This window comes from Lasioglossum baleicum, chromosome 13 (genome assembly GCF_051020765.1).
Source record: "Lasioglossum baleicum chromosome 13, iyLasBale1, whole genome shotgun sequence".
Lineage (NCBI taxonomy): Eukaryota > Metazoa > Arthropoda > Insecta > Hymenoptera > Halictidae > Lasioglossum > Lasioglossum baleicum.
This window is the reverse complement of record NC_134941.1, coordinates 7453184-7467181: the sequence shown is the minus strand read 5'-3', so window position 1 is coordinate 7467181 and position 13998 is coordinate 7453184. Positions and strand designations below refer to the sequence as shown.

The 13998-nt window shown below is 31.7% G+C and overlaps 4 protein-coding genes across 7 annotated transcripts; 2 read left to right on the top strand and 2 right to left on the bottom strand.

The window, feature by feature from the left end:
* Positions 1-399: 399 nt before the first annotated feature.
* Sicily (NADH dehydrogenase (ubiquinone) complex I, assembly factor 6 homolog sicily) lies at positions 400-2348 on the top strand. Of its 2 annotated transcripts, XM_076437419.1 has the most exons (5): positions 400-419; positions 534-566; positions 1167-1389; positions 1468-1863; positions 1957-2348. In XM_076437419.1, the coding sequence occupies exons 1-5, from the start codon at positions 415-417 to the stop codon at positions 2146-2148; spliced, it is 849 nt and encodes a 282-aa protein (XP_076293534.1). In that variant the 5' UTR covers positions 400-414; the 3' UTR covers positions 2149-2348. The 2 variants fall into 2 exon arrangements, with proteins under 2 accessions (XP_076293534.1, XP_076293533.1); XM_076437418.1 differs by lacking the exons at positions 400-419; positions 534-566 and adding an exon at positions 688-885.
* On the bottom strand, positions 2221-5542 carry Rabex-5 (Rabaptin-5-associated exchange factor for Rab5). Of its 2 annotated transcripts, XM_076437412.1 has the most exons (10): positions 5336-5542; positions 4989-5246; positions 4616-4731; positions 4280-4549; positions 4071-4200; positions 3908-4005; positions 3572-3828; positions 3352-3483; positions 3032-3277; positions 2221-2950 (listed from the first exon to the last, which is right to left on the bottom strand). In XM_076437412.1, the coding sequence occupies exons 2-10, from the start codon at positions 5165-5167 to the stop codon at positions 2558-2560; spliced, it is 1821 nt and encodes a 606-aa protein (XP_076293527.1). In that variant the 5' UTR covers positions 5168-5246; positions 5336-5542; the 3' UTR covers positions 2221-2557. The 2 variants fall into 2 exon arrangements, with proteins under 2 accessions (XP_076293527.1, XP_076293526.1); XM_076437411.1 differs by having other exon boundaries at positions 4989-5542.
* Positions 5543-5616: 74 nt separating this feature from the next.
* On the top strand, positions 5617-8543 carry LOC143215344 (ubiquinol-cytochrome c reductase complex assembly factor 1-like). The gene is made up of 8 exons (XM_076437421.1): positions 5617-5884; positions 5985-6173; positions 6408-6611; positions 6705-6777; positions 6856-7022; positions 7109-7303; positions 7391-7470; positions 8321-8543. The coding sequence occupies exons 2-8, from the start codon at positions 6141-6143 to the stop codon at positions 8331-8333; spliced, it is 765 nt and encodes a 254-aa protein (XP_076293536.1). The 5' UTR covers positions 5617-5884; positions 5985-6140; the 3' UTR covers positions 8334-8543.
* On the bottom strand, positions 7547-13231 carry LOC143215339 (sphingomyelin phosphodiesterase). 2 transcript variants are annotated; one of them, XM_076437413.1, is made up of 8 exons: positions 12924-13231; positions 10216-10526; positions 9215-9595; positions 8935-9107; positions 8517-8717; positions 8085-8430; positions 7813-8003; positions 7547-7715 (listed from the first exon to the last, which is right to left on the bottom strand). In XM_076437413.1, the coding sequence occupies exons 1-8, from the start codon at positions 12994-12996 to the stop codon at positions 7610-7612; spliced, it is 1782 nt and encodes a 593-aa protein (XP_076293528.1). In that variant the 5' UTR covers positions 12997-13231; the 3' UTR covers positions 7547-7609. The 2 variants fall into 2 exon arrangements, with proteins under 2 accessions (XP_076293528.1, XP_076293529.1); XM_076437414.1 differs by lacking the exon at positions 12924-13231 and adding an exon at positions 10740-11243.
* Between the last annotated feature and the right edge of the window lie 767 nt (positions 13232-13998).

The following is a 13998-nucleotide window of genomic DNA, read 5'->3' as shown; positions in this document are numbered from 1 at the left end:
ACCGAGCCGGTGTGCCGTCGGGGTATTATTCATGTCGGCATGAAACTGTTGTACGAAACGGAACGTATGTTTATTACTAGTCCCACCAGGTGACAGCACATATGCACTTGAAAAGTGATATACCTATCTATAATACTTTTATACGCTGTGACCTACATGATCATCACAATCACAGTATGCAAGGTGTCTGAAAAAAATGTTATGCCCTTGGCAGGGGTGATTCCTGAGGTCATTTGAAGTAATCTTTTCCTTTGCGAAAATATTCTCCGCGGCTTTGTTCAGGAGTTGTTACCGAAAAACACGGATCAATCAGAGTGCGGATGGATTTCTACATAATAGCCGCACTCTAATTGTTCCGTGTTTTTCGTTAATAAAGCCGCAAAGAATATTTTCGCAAAGGAAAAAGTTATTTCAATGAAGTACGATATTTTGGAACATCCTGTATATATATATATATATATACGGAAATTGTTTTTTACCATGTTTCGCAAGAGACATTTGATTGCATATAGTTGATCTTACTTGTTCTTTAGTTTTGAAAACCGCAGTAGCAAAACAGGGCCAATGTAAGTAGTAAGTACGCCTATAATTTTTTTGAATTTGTTCCCGCGCGAAATGGTCCAATGAAAGATAGAATTCTTACAACGTGACCCAGATTCCATATATATATATCAGTATATATATATGTAAATAGATCATACGGTAAGCCGCCATTGTTGTTTTGGCCGAACTATACACGTACAACGTGAAGAACATAAGAAAGTTCAGTATGAACGGACGAAATTTACTGAATGTTATTCGTCGAATTACGTTCTTACACATTTCAAAGTATTCAAATGTAGCCACAAAACAAACGCCGGCTGAATATTGTTTTGACTTAGTTAGGTATATACTGACAAATAATAACAAATGAATGAAATTTCTCGACACTGCTACTTGCCTCAAAGTAATATAACTTTTATAAACTTTGATCTTAATTATTTAACATAGAATATAAAGGATAATTGAATTTCGAAACGTACAAATTAAGATAACAGTTTAATGATAAAATAAATGTTGAGATTCTGTAATGAAACTGGGTTTTTATCAAATAATGAAATACTTTTTAAATAAAAACAATGTCAAATGTTAAGTGCATTACCATCATCATTTGAATTGTTTTTCAGAAAGCATGACTACGAAAATTTTCTGTGCACATTAGCGCTAGTACCTGCAGTTAGATCAGCTGTATTCGCAATTCGAGCATTTAATGTGGAAGTGGCTCAAGTACAAGATCATATACACGACCATAAAATAGGAGAAATGAGATTGAAATTTTGGAGTAATGCATTGAATAGTACATTTAAGGGAAAACCTCCAAGAAGTCCTGTCCTGCTGGAATTAGCTAGGGTATGATTTTGCAATTTATCAAATCTATAATATGCTACATTATCAATTTGACGTTAAAGTTATGGTTTACATCTACAGATTCTAGAAAACCATTCCTTGTCCATAGAACATTTCAGACGACTGATAGATGTTCGTTTAGAACATTTAAGAAATCATACGTTTCTTGATATGCGTGCATTAGAAAAATATGCAGAATGTAGTACTTCTTCTATTTATTACCTAATATTGGAAGCGCATAGTACTCATAGTGTTACAGCAGAACATGCAGTTACTCATTTGGGGAAAGGACATGGCATAATTAATATAATTCGATCTGTTCCTCATAATGCCAAAAATAGAGTAAACATGCTGCCACAAGATATTTTAATGAAACATGGTGTTTCTACAGAAGCTATATTTCAGGGTGAAGTCAGTCAAGATCTGAAAAATGCGATATATGATATTGTTTTTTTTGGAACACAACATTTAAACATGGTAAATACTTTATCAAATTAAATCATGAGATACTTTGAAAAATGGATATATTACTGTGTGAATTCTAATTCAAACCATTTGTATGGTTTACAGGCGATGTCTATGACAAGAGAGATAGACCATGATTACACGCAGTATGTCTTTTTAACGAAAGCCTGTCTATACAATTATTTAAAAAGATTAAATAAAGTAGATTATAATATATTTGATACAAAATTGCAAAGAAGGAATAATTTACTAGCTCTACACGTGTTCCTCCACAAATGGAATTTATTGAACAAGTGATGTGTAATATTTAAAAGTGCATATATAACTATCTATTGATAGGAAGATAAATGTACATTGGTATCCTATTGATAAGTAGAATTTAAATTATTTATTTATATGTAGATAATTAATTACATTGAAATTAATTTGAAACAGCTACCTTTATGTGTTTGAAATAAATGTAAAAAATAAAATAATAGAGAGAGGGGGTACATAAATCTGTTGTACGAAATTATTTTAATACATAAATTATTGATAGTCAATAAATTAATTTTTCTAATAGCTTCTATTCGTATTTAAATTTATATTTTTAAATTATCTAATGTTATTTACATTACAACCATAGCGTTTCACTAGTATCACTGCAAGGGTTACACGTAAAGATAAAACATTGTTTACAAATCGTGTTTCATTTGAACAATGTATTTTATACATTATGGAAATAGCTCGAAAAATTTTCACAATCGGTTTCTGTAGAATTAAGGGATAAGTCCCCAGTGTTGCATGGAATTGTGGGTATGTTCGAACCCTGTTCAGTAAACCCGTGATAATCTTCCTTTTCCGGTTCTGCTGCAGAAGCTAAATGTAAATTAGTTGGTACTAATAATTCATTTGAAGTTTTCTCTTGCTGGACATCAAAATCACATTGTCCATCTAAGCTTATGAGACTAGTTTCATCCTCCGCTTTGCTCACGTCGAAACTATCATCGCCCATGAAAGAGGGAAAATCGAAAGTAGGAGATGGTGTCACGCAATCGTCTATTAAAGAGATTCTCATGTCGTTTTGTTGGGTGGAATTAGCAACTGTAGTAGAACAAACCTAAAAGAAATCGTTGACATTAATTTCTTCATAAATCTGTGTGGAACAAATGTGGACAATAATTTAACAAAAATGATTTACTTGTGGAATAATCGGAGGTGGTAACTGGTAACTTTCTATATCTTCACAATCCAAATTAGTTGGCAATCTTTGACTATTTGTAATCAGTAATGGTGTTCTCTCCAAAACTGTGTTTACTTCGGACTCGATCTCTTCTTGAAATCGTACCATCTTTTCTTTTAAATCTAACGTTTCGTTCACCATTTCCGTCGTTTTTGCTTTCATTTCATCGAGAAGTGTTATGTCTTCGCACATTAAGTGTATACTCTACAAAATATCGAATTGCATTACAGAAAAAGAAATTTGTTAAGAATAACAAAGTTTGAACATATAATATGTACTTCACATATCATCAGAGCAGATTCCCAAGTGTTGGCGGGTACACGTTCTCCAGACATATAAGCATTAAAATCTTTTTCGTCCATATTCAATGATGCAGCTGTTAAATTTTCAATAAAAGATACAGCGCAACACTGTAAATTATGATTTTTTTCAGTTTACAATTAGATTTTACAGTTCACATTTTTAATGAAAGAAAAAGAAATAAGTATCATCTTGTACCAGATTTGTGAAGTAATATCCACCTTCCCCAGTCATTAATCTGCTTGCATTACAAAACCTAGTAATAAAGTTAATGTTGCTTTTAAGGCGTGCAGGATTGGCTTTTAGAACAATGAAAATTAACGCGGGAAGAAATTCGTCTGCCGATGCAGGTCCACCAACGGACTGTTGCAACATTAAAAATATATTCCTACAACAATAAATAACGCAAGAAAGTTTTTCTTGTGGAGCTTTAACAGAATCCATGTTTAATAAATCTGTAACAATAGGAAAGTTTTATTAGAAAAATGTCTAGAAATTTCAGCAAAAATTGATTGAATGCTTTAATATGCAAACCTGTTATTGAACTATAGACAAGTTCTCTAACTTCTGCACTGGTTTCATGTATCCTGCATTCTAAATTTTTTCCGCTGACCCAATTTAATTGCCGAATTCTACAAAAATATGGTATTTTAGTTTAAATTTAGTCTTGGTCAGGAAGTTTTAAATAAAGTCAAACCTGTTTTGTATTGCTAAATCCTTTTCTTCATCATTTGTAAAGGGAGGACAGAAGAGTATCCTGTAGAGTAAAGTCATAGTATATCGTTCAATATAATCTAATAATTTTTCTTTAATTTCTGGTGTTATGTCTAGAATAATGTTGAAATAATTAATATGATTACTTTGTGGATGTATACAGAGTACATTGTCGCAAACGTTTTAAAATACCTGCATATTTGGGATTATTTTCTAAGCGCTTAGCAAACACTTGATAAAAGTTTTGTATGATCTCCGAAAGTTCCTCTATTCTCTTTACATCCTTATTTTGAAGTACATCGAGTATAAAAGAATGCATACACTTTCTGACATCTCTTTCCGCTGGTGTTTTAGCAATCATGCTTATCAGGTCACGATTTTCTGCTTTTACTTTTTCCAGATCAGAATTATCTTTGGTTAATTCATTTAACAGTTCGGTCATATAATCTTGATATCCCTGTGCTTCTCAAAACAATATTAATTTTGCATTTGCTCAATAATTTAGGAAAAGTAAATGTAAATATATACCTTTTGTAGTCGGTTTACGAAAAGATATGTTTAACAGCTTGTACTTCTTTTCTTGTTGTACTTTCTTCTCTTCATATTTCTGTTGAGCGCTACTCAAACTCCGATTCAAAGACTGACTAAAATATTAATGTTATCTATGAATATAATCATTTGAAACAATGACACGCAACAATTAATTTATTGAAACAATGAAGTAAAAAGATAGATATGCTCTTTTTATATAGCCATAGAAAATTTATTACTGTAAAATACAGAAACGATAAGCTATAACATTCTCTAGCTAACAAGCTATAATATAAGAAAATTGAATTTTTTTAATTATCAAGGACGTCGATTATACTGTATCGATTTATAATTTAATTAATAGACATACGTATCATATCCTTGTCCAGAAACATTACTCTCTGTTTGAGATCTTTGTTTTTGTAAATATTCTCGATGACATTTACTACAGTAACCTTGCCATTCGGCATTTCCATAAAATCCGCAACCATTTTTGCACTTGAGATCCGCTTCATCAATTCTTAAGGAAGGAGTTTTCGTTGAATACATTGTGACACTACTTTTTACACAGTGTTCTGATTATTTTTCTAATACACCGTGCATTTTACGCGTATGAGTGACTTGTCATCTACAACAATCGCTATTATAGTCGTATACTTTAATGCGGTAACTGTCAAAACACATGCGTATATTGCTGCCAATTCATGTAACACATACTATATACCACGAAATTTCATTAGAAATTGTTTTTTAAATAATATCAGATCTATACTTGTAATAGTTCAATTTTTAACGATATTTGGTTCATCAGCACGGATTATTGCACTTCGTATCTCCGTAACTCCGTTGTATAGAGCGCTGTACAATCATTATCTAATTTTTCAAGTCATCTTAGCCAATCAAGGCGCGACTGCCGCGACTGGCGCGAGAAGAAAAATTTTCACGTCTCTGTAATTGCGCATCGCGCCTGGTGTATCCTAAGTTCATTGTAATTATGAAGCATGCGTACGATCTGATTTCAATCAATAATAAAATTACATCCAATAATCGATCAGACATACATTTCTTTGAAAATTGATTAGGAATTGAGAATTCCTACAAAAATTGACAAGTCTATTTGCGACGTGAAAGTCTGTGATTTGGATCACAGTATCACGCATACGTGCGCATATGTACGTAACTGTTCTGTCAATAAGCGGCTGGTTTGAATTTTCGTACTTCTGGTTTGCCAAACCTTTGTTGACTTCGATCAATACTGATAGCAATGTTAGTACAAAACTTATGCTAACATAAACGTAGTATTCTGAAAGATATCTTCCGCGAATAAAACCCCAATGAATAACGCGTAATGTCTTCGATTTTACAGCCTGCTCTTGTGTCAAGTCAGAAGTCCTATATATATATACGTCTAAATGTGTACATTCGAAAAAAGACAGGTTATGGTTCCCTGGTCGGATAGTATTTAAATAAATGTGGAGATCTTAACGATTAATTATAGGTCTTAATTACACAAAGTATAGAGATGTATTGTACAAGAATGTTGTTACTTCAAAAGGTGAGATTGATTGAAATAGAAATATTTGAATGTTCTCTAATAGTTAAACATCGTTAGACATTTTATTTGGATATAGGTTATACGCGTTTTTAAATGACAAACGAATCATCAAATTTTATTGTTATATCCTGATGATTTGTGAATTACAGGTTTATTTATCATTTCAGAAATTACATTCGTCTTGTATAATATTATTTATAGTATGTAATGAATATTATAAAATCTTTTTTACAGAAGGAATTGATGTCTTCCACATTAAAGTATATTATGGAACGGCAATGTATTGTTACAAATAATGTAGATTTTTCAACGAGGCCTCAGTTTCGTCAGTACTGTAAAAATGTTAATGCAACTAATACATCAACAGATATACCTAAGGTAGTAAGCGGACCTGAGGGACTTAAAAAATTTTTAATCAGAGTAGGCATCACCAAATACGTAAGTTTAATCTTAATCTTTAATACCTGTATAAAATATTCCACAAGTAATGGTAAGATCAGAAAACATTTATTAAATTTTTATGTATTTTAGAGATTAATGGCATTAGGCTATCTAAGATACGGGCATATAGTGAACAAACTCAACTATTCAGCATTTTATGAAGGTACAATCAATATAGTATATAGTGTTTTTGCCAGAGAATTAGGAATTATTCGAATAAAATTATTCGTTTTCTTTTTAGAATTTAAAATGCCAGACACATTCTTCTCTTGGTTCTTGGTCACAGAATTGCATGTTTGGATGCTAATGGTACGTTACATGGGTGAAGGAAAGGATGGTAAACTAGTTAGACATAATCTTGTAGAAGCCATGTGGAAAGATATTGATGGCAGAGCAAATAAGCTTGGTGTAAGTAAACACTGAATCATGTATCACTTGCATTTGATTGTGATCCAGCTTGAATATTGCGTAATTGTTACAAATTTCTTTGTTAGCCAATTAACCCAAAAATAAAGAGGAAACAAGTAATGCGGCTATCATCACAATTTAATGCTGCTCTCATTGATTACGATGAAGGACTTTTATCAGAGGATAAGGTATTGGCTGCAGCAATTTGGAGAATGTTTTTTAATTCAGAGAATAATAACCCAGAGCAGATTGAAACAATTGTAATTTATGTTAGAAAGCAGGTAAAGGAATTTATATCAAGCGGAAAAGAAGCGTACACACACACACACACATATAATTTTATGATTAATTAATTTTTCTGTATTTAGATTTACTTATTAGATAAGATACCATCTGAAGAAATTCTTCGTAATACGAAGTTGGACTGGATTGACTTGAAAAGCGTTAGGTAGAGCTTATTGTTTTCGAAAAACAATTTGTAAATACTAGTTGAGACTCATATAATAAACATATTTTAATATCAAATTTAATTTTTTATTTGAATGTACAAGTAACAGAGTTTGTACACATTTTTCTAGTAGAAAATTTTAGTCATCCGAGATAGGGTTTATAATTATTCGATTCAAATACTGTTTCTTACAATCGAGATTACAATTCCCATTCAATGAAGGCTCAGCATGCTTGAAGAAATTACTACAAAAAACAATAATTAATATTTAACATTAACAGAATTATAGTATAATAATATTTGAAGTAGTACATATATACGTCACATAATTTTATATCTTACTTGTAATACTTGTTGATAAGTGTCTCATTATTTAATGCTGCACTTAGCCAAGTGTTTAATGATCTAGCTGACAGTTCTGGAACATCATACTCCGTTTTAAAAGAATACGATTTGAACCATGTTGGTCTTTTATTTGGATTCTTATTTGCAGTACCAATATCATACATCCAATTCTGGTAATCATTTATTGCCTGTAAGAATTATTTTTATTTATTCACTATTTTTTCTATTAGTATGTTACAAGTACTAATTTTAAATGTAGAATGACTTACATAATTATTACCATTTACATCGTACACTTTGTAATTTGTATTCAATTTTGTGTAACTAGTTATACTACCACCATTCCAAGCAATGTTTTGTGCTACAGAATTTGAATCGTAAAATATTGCCACTTCATCATTATGTGTATGGCCATTGAATTGTGCTTTTATTATATGAGAATATCTATTTACTAATTTTATATATTCTCGTCTCCATGTTTTTAAACAGTCGATTGCATTAACAGGAATATGGGATAAAATATGTACAAATTCTTGGTTTTTCTCTGCATTACGAAGTGTGTCTGAAAGCCACTGTAATTGATTGTCTGGGTCCCTTGGAGTGTACCACAACCACCTATAAATGGAAAATGTTTTAAGTACAGAAAGTACTCGAGTAAAAAGTTCATTGAATATTTTCGGAAATAAATGAATCCAACATACCAATTATAGCTATAACAAATATTGGAATTCAAAGCTATGACTCTGAATCCTTTTGTTGGGGATACGGTATAATACCCTCCATCATGTATTGTAGAACGTGTTGATTCTGGTAACCAGCCGTAACCAATCCATAAATCTGCTACTAATTTATACAACCAATTTGTAGTTATATCGTCTGATGTTATACTTTTTGGCGCGAATCTACAAAAACCAGTACATTATAATTTTCAGTATTTTTAAATACAGAGGTCAAGTAATATAAATAGCATTTTTAAAGTATAGTAGAAAAATCTTTCTCGAACTAGAACGATAATAAAATACTAGAACATTAAACCAGTCTTTCACTGAAAAATTTTAATTTAATTTTTTAATTTAAAATTTTTCAAGGATTATGTTAAAAATGTTTCAATAAACTTACTGGTTCATAGGATTTGGCTCATGATTTCCAAGGATTGGGTATACTGGAATCTCTCCAAAGGTTTCATGAATTTTGTTATAAGTTTTTACAAGACTCTTTGTATTTCCTTCCTTCGAAGTTTCCCACACTCCATGGTCTATGATATCACCAGTAAAGTATACGTAATTTAGATCCTGAACATCAGAACAGATTTCTTAGGATATTTGATTCATATTTTATAATAGGTAAATTAATTCTACAGTTTACGATCGTAATTTTTAAAATCGTTTTATCAACGTACCCGATGTGTATCATTTATGTGAGTCAGAGCGTCCACGATAGAATGCCATGGCGTATCACAGGCATTATAATCACCCCAATATCCAGCTAGTGATTCTACGTTTGTATTATTCTGTCCTTTTCGACAACAAATCGGTTCTTTACACTGTGCATTGCCACGTGGTTCGTAAGCAGGGTCATAATGAAAATCGGTAAGTTGCAAAATTTTTAACGGTTCCTGTGCTTCCTTCTCAGCGACTTCTATAGCAGAACTGTTATCGATAACAATAGTCCACTCATATTCAGCGTTAGTTAGTGGACAGGATTTTGACTCGAAGATAACACCGCAGATTGTATTTGCCTCCAAATTTGGTTTCGTATCTACTATGTGTAGAATGGTAGGCTGAAAGAATGGAGTTGTAATAATTAATGATAGAAATATATACATCCAACTCTTTTTTTTACACGGTAGACGTGTTCCTGAACTGGTCGTACAATTGCAAAGGGAGTGATTTTACATAAAAAGATAAGTCGTAAATATAGAATACAATTTTTTCATATAAGGCTTTGTTCTAGAGAAAATTGAGTTTGAAAATTCAGCGAACACGCGCGCTAATGAACCGCCTGACGCGTCTGATCATGGCCAACCAATTCTACTTCCTGCATATAAATATTGGGTTGGAGCGAAAGTTCGTAGCTTTATTAGGATATTTATACATAGATTTGTTCTATTGAATATTATATATATTAATGTTTATTAATATTTGTACATAAATATCTTAATTTTATCTTGGAATTTTGATTTAAAAACGCTACGAACATTCCTTCCAACATAAAGCACGCGAACCCGACTGATCTTTAAAACTCGATGTCCCGGAAACAAAGCCTCACATGGAAAAGTGTTATTCTACATTTTTGACTTACAATTAGTTTTTCAGACGGAGTTACCCCCTTATTGTACCACCAGTTACCGATCTCCCTATATAAATATCACAATTGATATCAGAATTGAAGGAACATTACCATATTCAATTCGATGACTCCCTTACAAACTGGCTCCGTCTGTATGTTCAGTAACACGCATAGTTTGGTAATCTGGTTTTGGATTTTCTCAGCTGACATTCCTTCTCTTCGCAAATTCATATATAGTTTCACAGTTGCACGGCATATTGAGCACATAGCGATATCTGAACCTCGCGAGAAAGTCCGCCAATTCGAATTTTGTAATTCCGTAGGGATTCGTAAGTGTGAGATCATTTGTTTAAATGTCACCGTTGTGGTATTTGTGTTTGTCCAGAGATTAATTTCGTATGCAAGCTCGTCTACAGCCACATCTGTGTATGAACAAAATTAAATAAGTTGTTTGCACAGTTGTGTTCATTCAAATGTACAAAAATCCCATGTTTTTTTAGGTATTATAATGCAAGTGCGGTGTAAGTCAATATTTGCCTATTTGGCTTAATACTATGTATATCTTAACGATTTAATCGATATTAACCGTACCGAGCACAAAATGTGTTTACATTATTATTTTATAAAAATTACACCTCTGAATTTATTTAGATTTCTGAACTCCTTTTTCCTAACAATATTGGATGAAGAAATTTATTTAATAATTTCTAATTGAAGCATCTTTTGAATTTTAATAATTCTATTATAGAATCAAAAATGTAAAACCTAGTATTTGATCGGTCATAGTACGGTTAGTATTAAATAAAATAATTGTAACATCATTCTAAACGGCTCATATATCGTCAAAAACGTTAGTGTAAAAAATTTCGAAGCTGATATAGACTCAAACAGGACCCGAATAAAAAATTTTTCATGCGTTTTCAAACATTACCCTTTTCTTGGAGAGATCAGGGAGAACATTTTTTCAAAAGTAGCTTATTTTGAAATGAACTACTTTTAGTTACAAAATTATTTGAAATATATAGGCCGATCGAAATATTATTACTATCAACTAAAGATTTGAGCATTGCGACATGGGTCGATATTGTTTATCATGGTTCCACGGAAATTACATTTACTCACGGCCACATAAATATTAAAAATGGTAATTAAAGTCGTGGTAATCAATGAATAAACACAAGCACATTTGGCAGCGGTGTTGGGGAAAATTTTTGTGTTTCGACAAGATAATGTCGCAATTCATATTAAACTGGTATAGTGAAAAACTGAAGATCATGAATTTTGTATGTGAACAACGAGACGAATGAGTCAATGTTTATCCAGTAAATGTTACCACAATCGTATCTATTATCTACGAATTCTTTTGTTATGACAACTAGTAAAGCAATTAAATAGCACTTGCTTTCGTGTACAATTATCATATCATGTAGACATAGAGTAAGTCCTCGACTTACGCGGTTAATTTGTTCCAGCGCTTTCCGCGTAAGTCGAATATTGCCTGAGCGTCACCGCTGAAATGAATACGTATATACTCATTTGAAAGGAAAATTCAAATAAACCAACTACATGTTCATGAAAAATTTATCACTCATAAAAATAGCTGCACATGTTAACTCGTAATAGACGTTATAATTAACTTCTTAGCGCACTCGCCCGAGTTAAGTCGGGTTTAAGAAAACGATCTTTTCCGAGCGCCCGAGTTAACTCGTGAGACCTGTGGTTTTGGTTCTTTTTATATATAAATATAGATGGATAATAAAATTGGTGGAAAAACGACCACTTTTGAATTTTTAATATTGTCGTAAAAATTAAATTGGTGAGAGATCGGTAATAGTAAATATAATTATTATGATATGTTAATTTTAACAGAATGAAAAGGATGATTTTGCTCGTGAATACATTATAATTTTCAACACCTTTTGTGCTTAAACAACAAATAGGGCACCATTACCTTGTGAAAAGAACACGCAAACCGTGATCCCATTTTTATTGACCTCATTATATATGTTTTAGTTATCACACAAATGTAACATTGTTATCTCGTGGGTAGTATGTACCTACCGTGCCACCGTAGTGCCATTTTTGTAGATTATTTATAATTTTATTTTTAATAATTAAAGAAGACTTAATTAGGCAATCAAATAATTAACACTATAGGTTTACGGAGTTCTAGAAATAACTGTTTCACATTATTTTATAAACACAACAAGAATGTGTCCGTCAAATTTTTTACCATCTTTCCAATAATATATACCCAAAGATTTTTTCTTTTCTGATTTGGTAAATGATTCCTCAGGGAAGTATCTTTACAATCTTAATAATTACAAGTTAAGAATATTAGAACCCGTCATTTTGACGGGTCCCGTAAACCTACATATATTGTTAAATAGGTATCTTGAGTAATTAATTTTGGAGAAAACTCGATCGAACTTTCATTATGTTTCGTTATGTAAATAATTCATTACATGGTTCAAATGGTCCACGTGGTGTACTAGTCGATTATTTTTCACATGTATTTTTTTATAGACAGTTTTAACACTAAACCACTGCCGATCAAATGACCGGTTTTATATTTTTCATCTTGTAATTATTGAAATTATGAAGTTGCATACATGGAAATTGATTCGACAGGCTTTTTCATTCAATCACATATTGTAATAAAAACTGCACGAGATATAAATAAATAGAGTTTTGTCATTTTTTATAATCTTTTTAGAGCTCGATAGGTCTAGCGTTAATGTAAAATTTCAATAATTGTTGTAGAATGTTGATATCCTTAAAAATTATAGAAATTGTTAAAAACAATGACATTACTTTACCTTCTACGTTCCGGATAATGGAACAGTTAACACTCAGAAAGAGCACGAAAAGTATTAACTTGTTCAGCCACATGTTTACTTCTTTTGACGGCTGCACCGCGACTTCTGCAGTAGCCCAGGTTCTTCTACCGACTTCTTATGTATTTCTATATCTTGCTTAAGACATCTGCTGATAACAATCTCGGTTGATATCCTAACGGATGGCTGAACTCACAGATTTCGAATACTGTAAACAATTACGATTCGAACATTATCGGCCGAATTGGAGACAATGACAGATAACATTAATTTGTATCATATGTAGGTCACGTTTTGAGACTCTGAAACAAAAAATCAATGACCGATTATACATGAGGAAGAACAATTTCGGCTGTATAAAAATATTTCGGAAAAAAGGAAAACCTTGACTTAATTTAATGTAAACAGTGAAAGTCTGTTAAAACATCGAGATTATTTTTTCAGTCAATTTTGTTAGTATAAGTTCACGCGCACCTTCCAGTACGAATATCCAATATTACTATATTTAGTTTTTAAGAACAACTGGGCCATCACATTCCGACTTCCCACCCTACATATAGGGCAACAATTTTTTAAAACTGTTTTACACATTTTGAACACTTCTCTATTATCCACACTTGTCATTCGTCGACATGGAAACTACGCTTTCCTTTCGAGTACACTTCGACACCTAATACCCATCAACAATAAAATATCTATTCTTTTGCTCTAGAAATGAGTTTCTACTATCTTTACCTTATGCAAAGTTCGATATATTAATTATTTATTACTTCGTAGCTGAAGTGACTTCAAGGATATCAATATAATATGTACATATATTATCTTCGATGTATTAACCGTACCTGTATATAATTGATATTTTTATAAATTATTCGTGGACTACATACTAATTTCCATCAAATTACTATTCAGTTCGTAGTGTACATATTGGGAAGGTAATCTGTAATTAATTAATCGATATACTAGATGTTAAGTAATATTAAATATTAAGTAATATCAACTAATATTGAAATTATTGAAGGAGGAAAGAACTTTTTATTTGGCTTTTATTTTATAC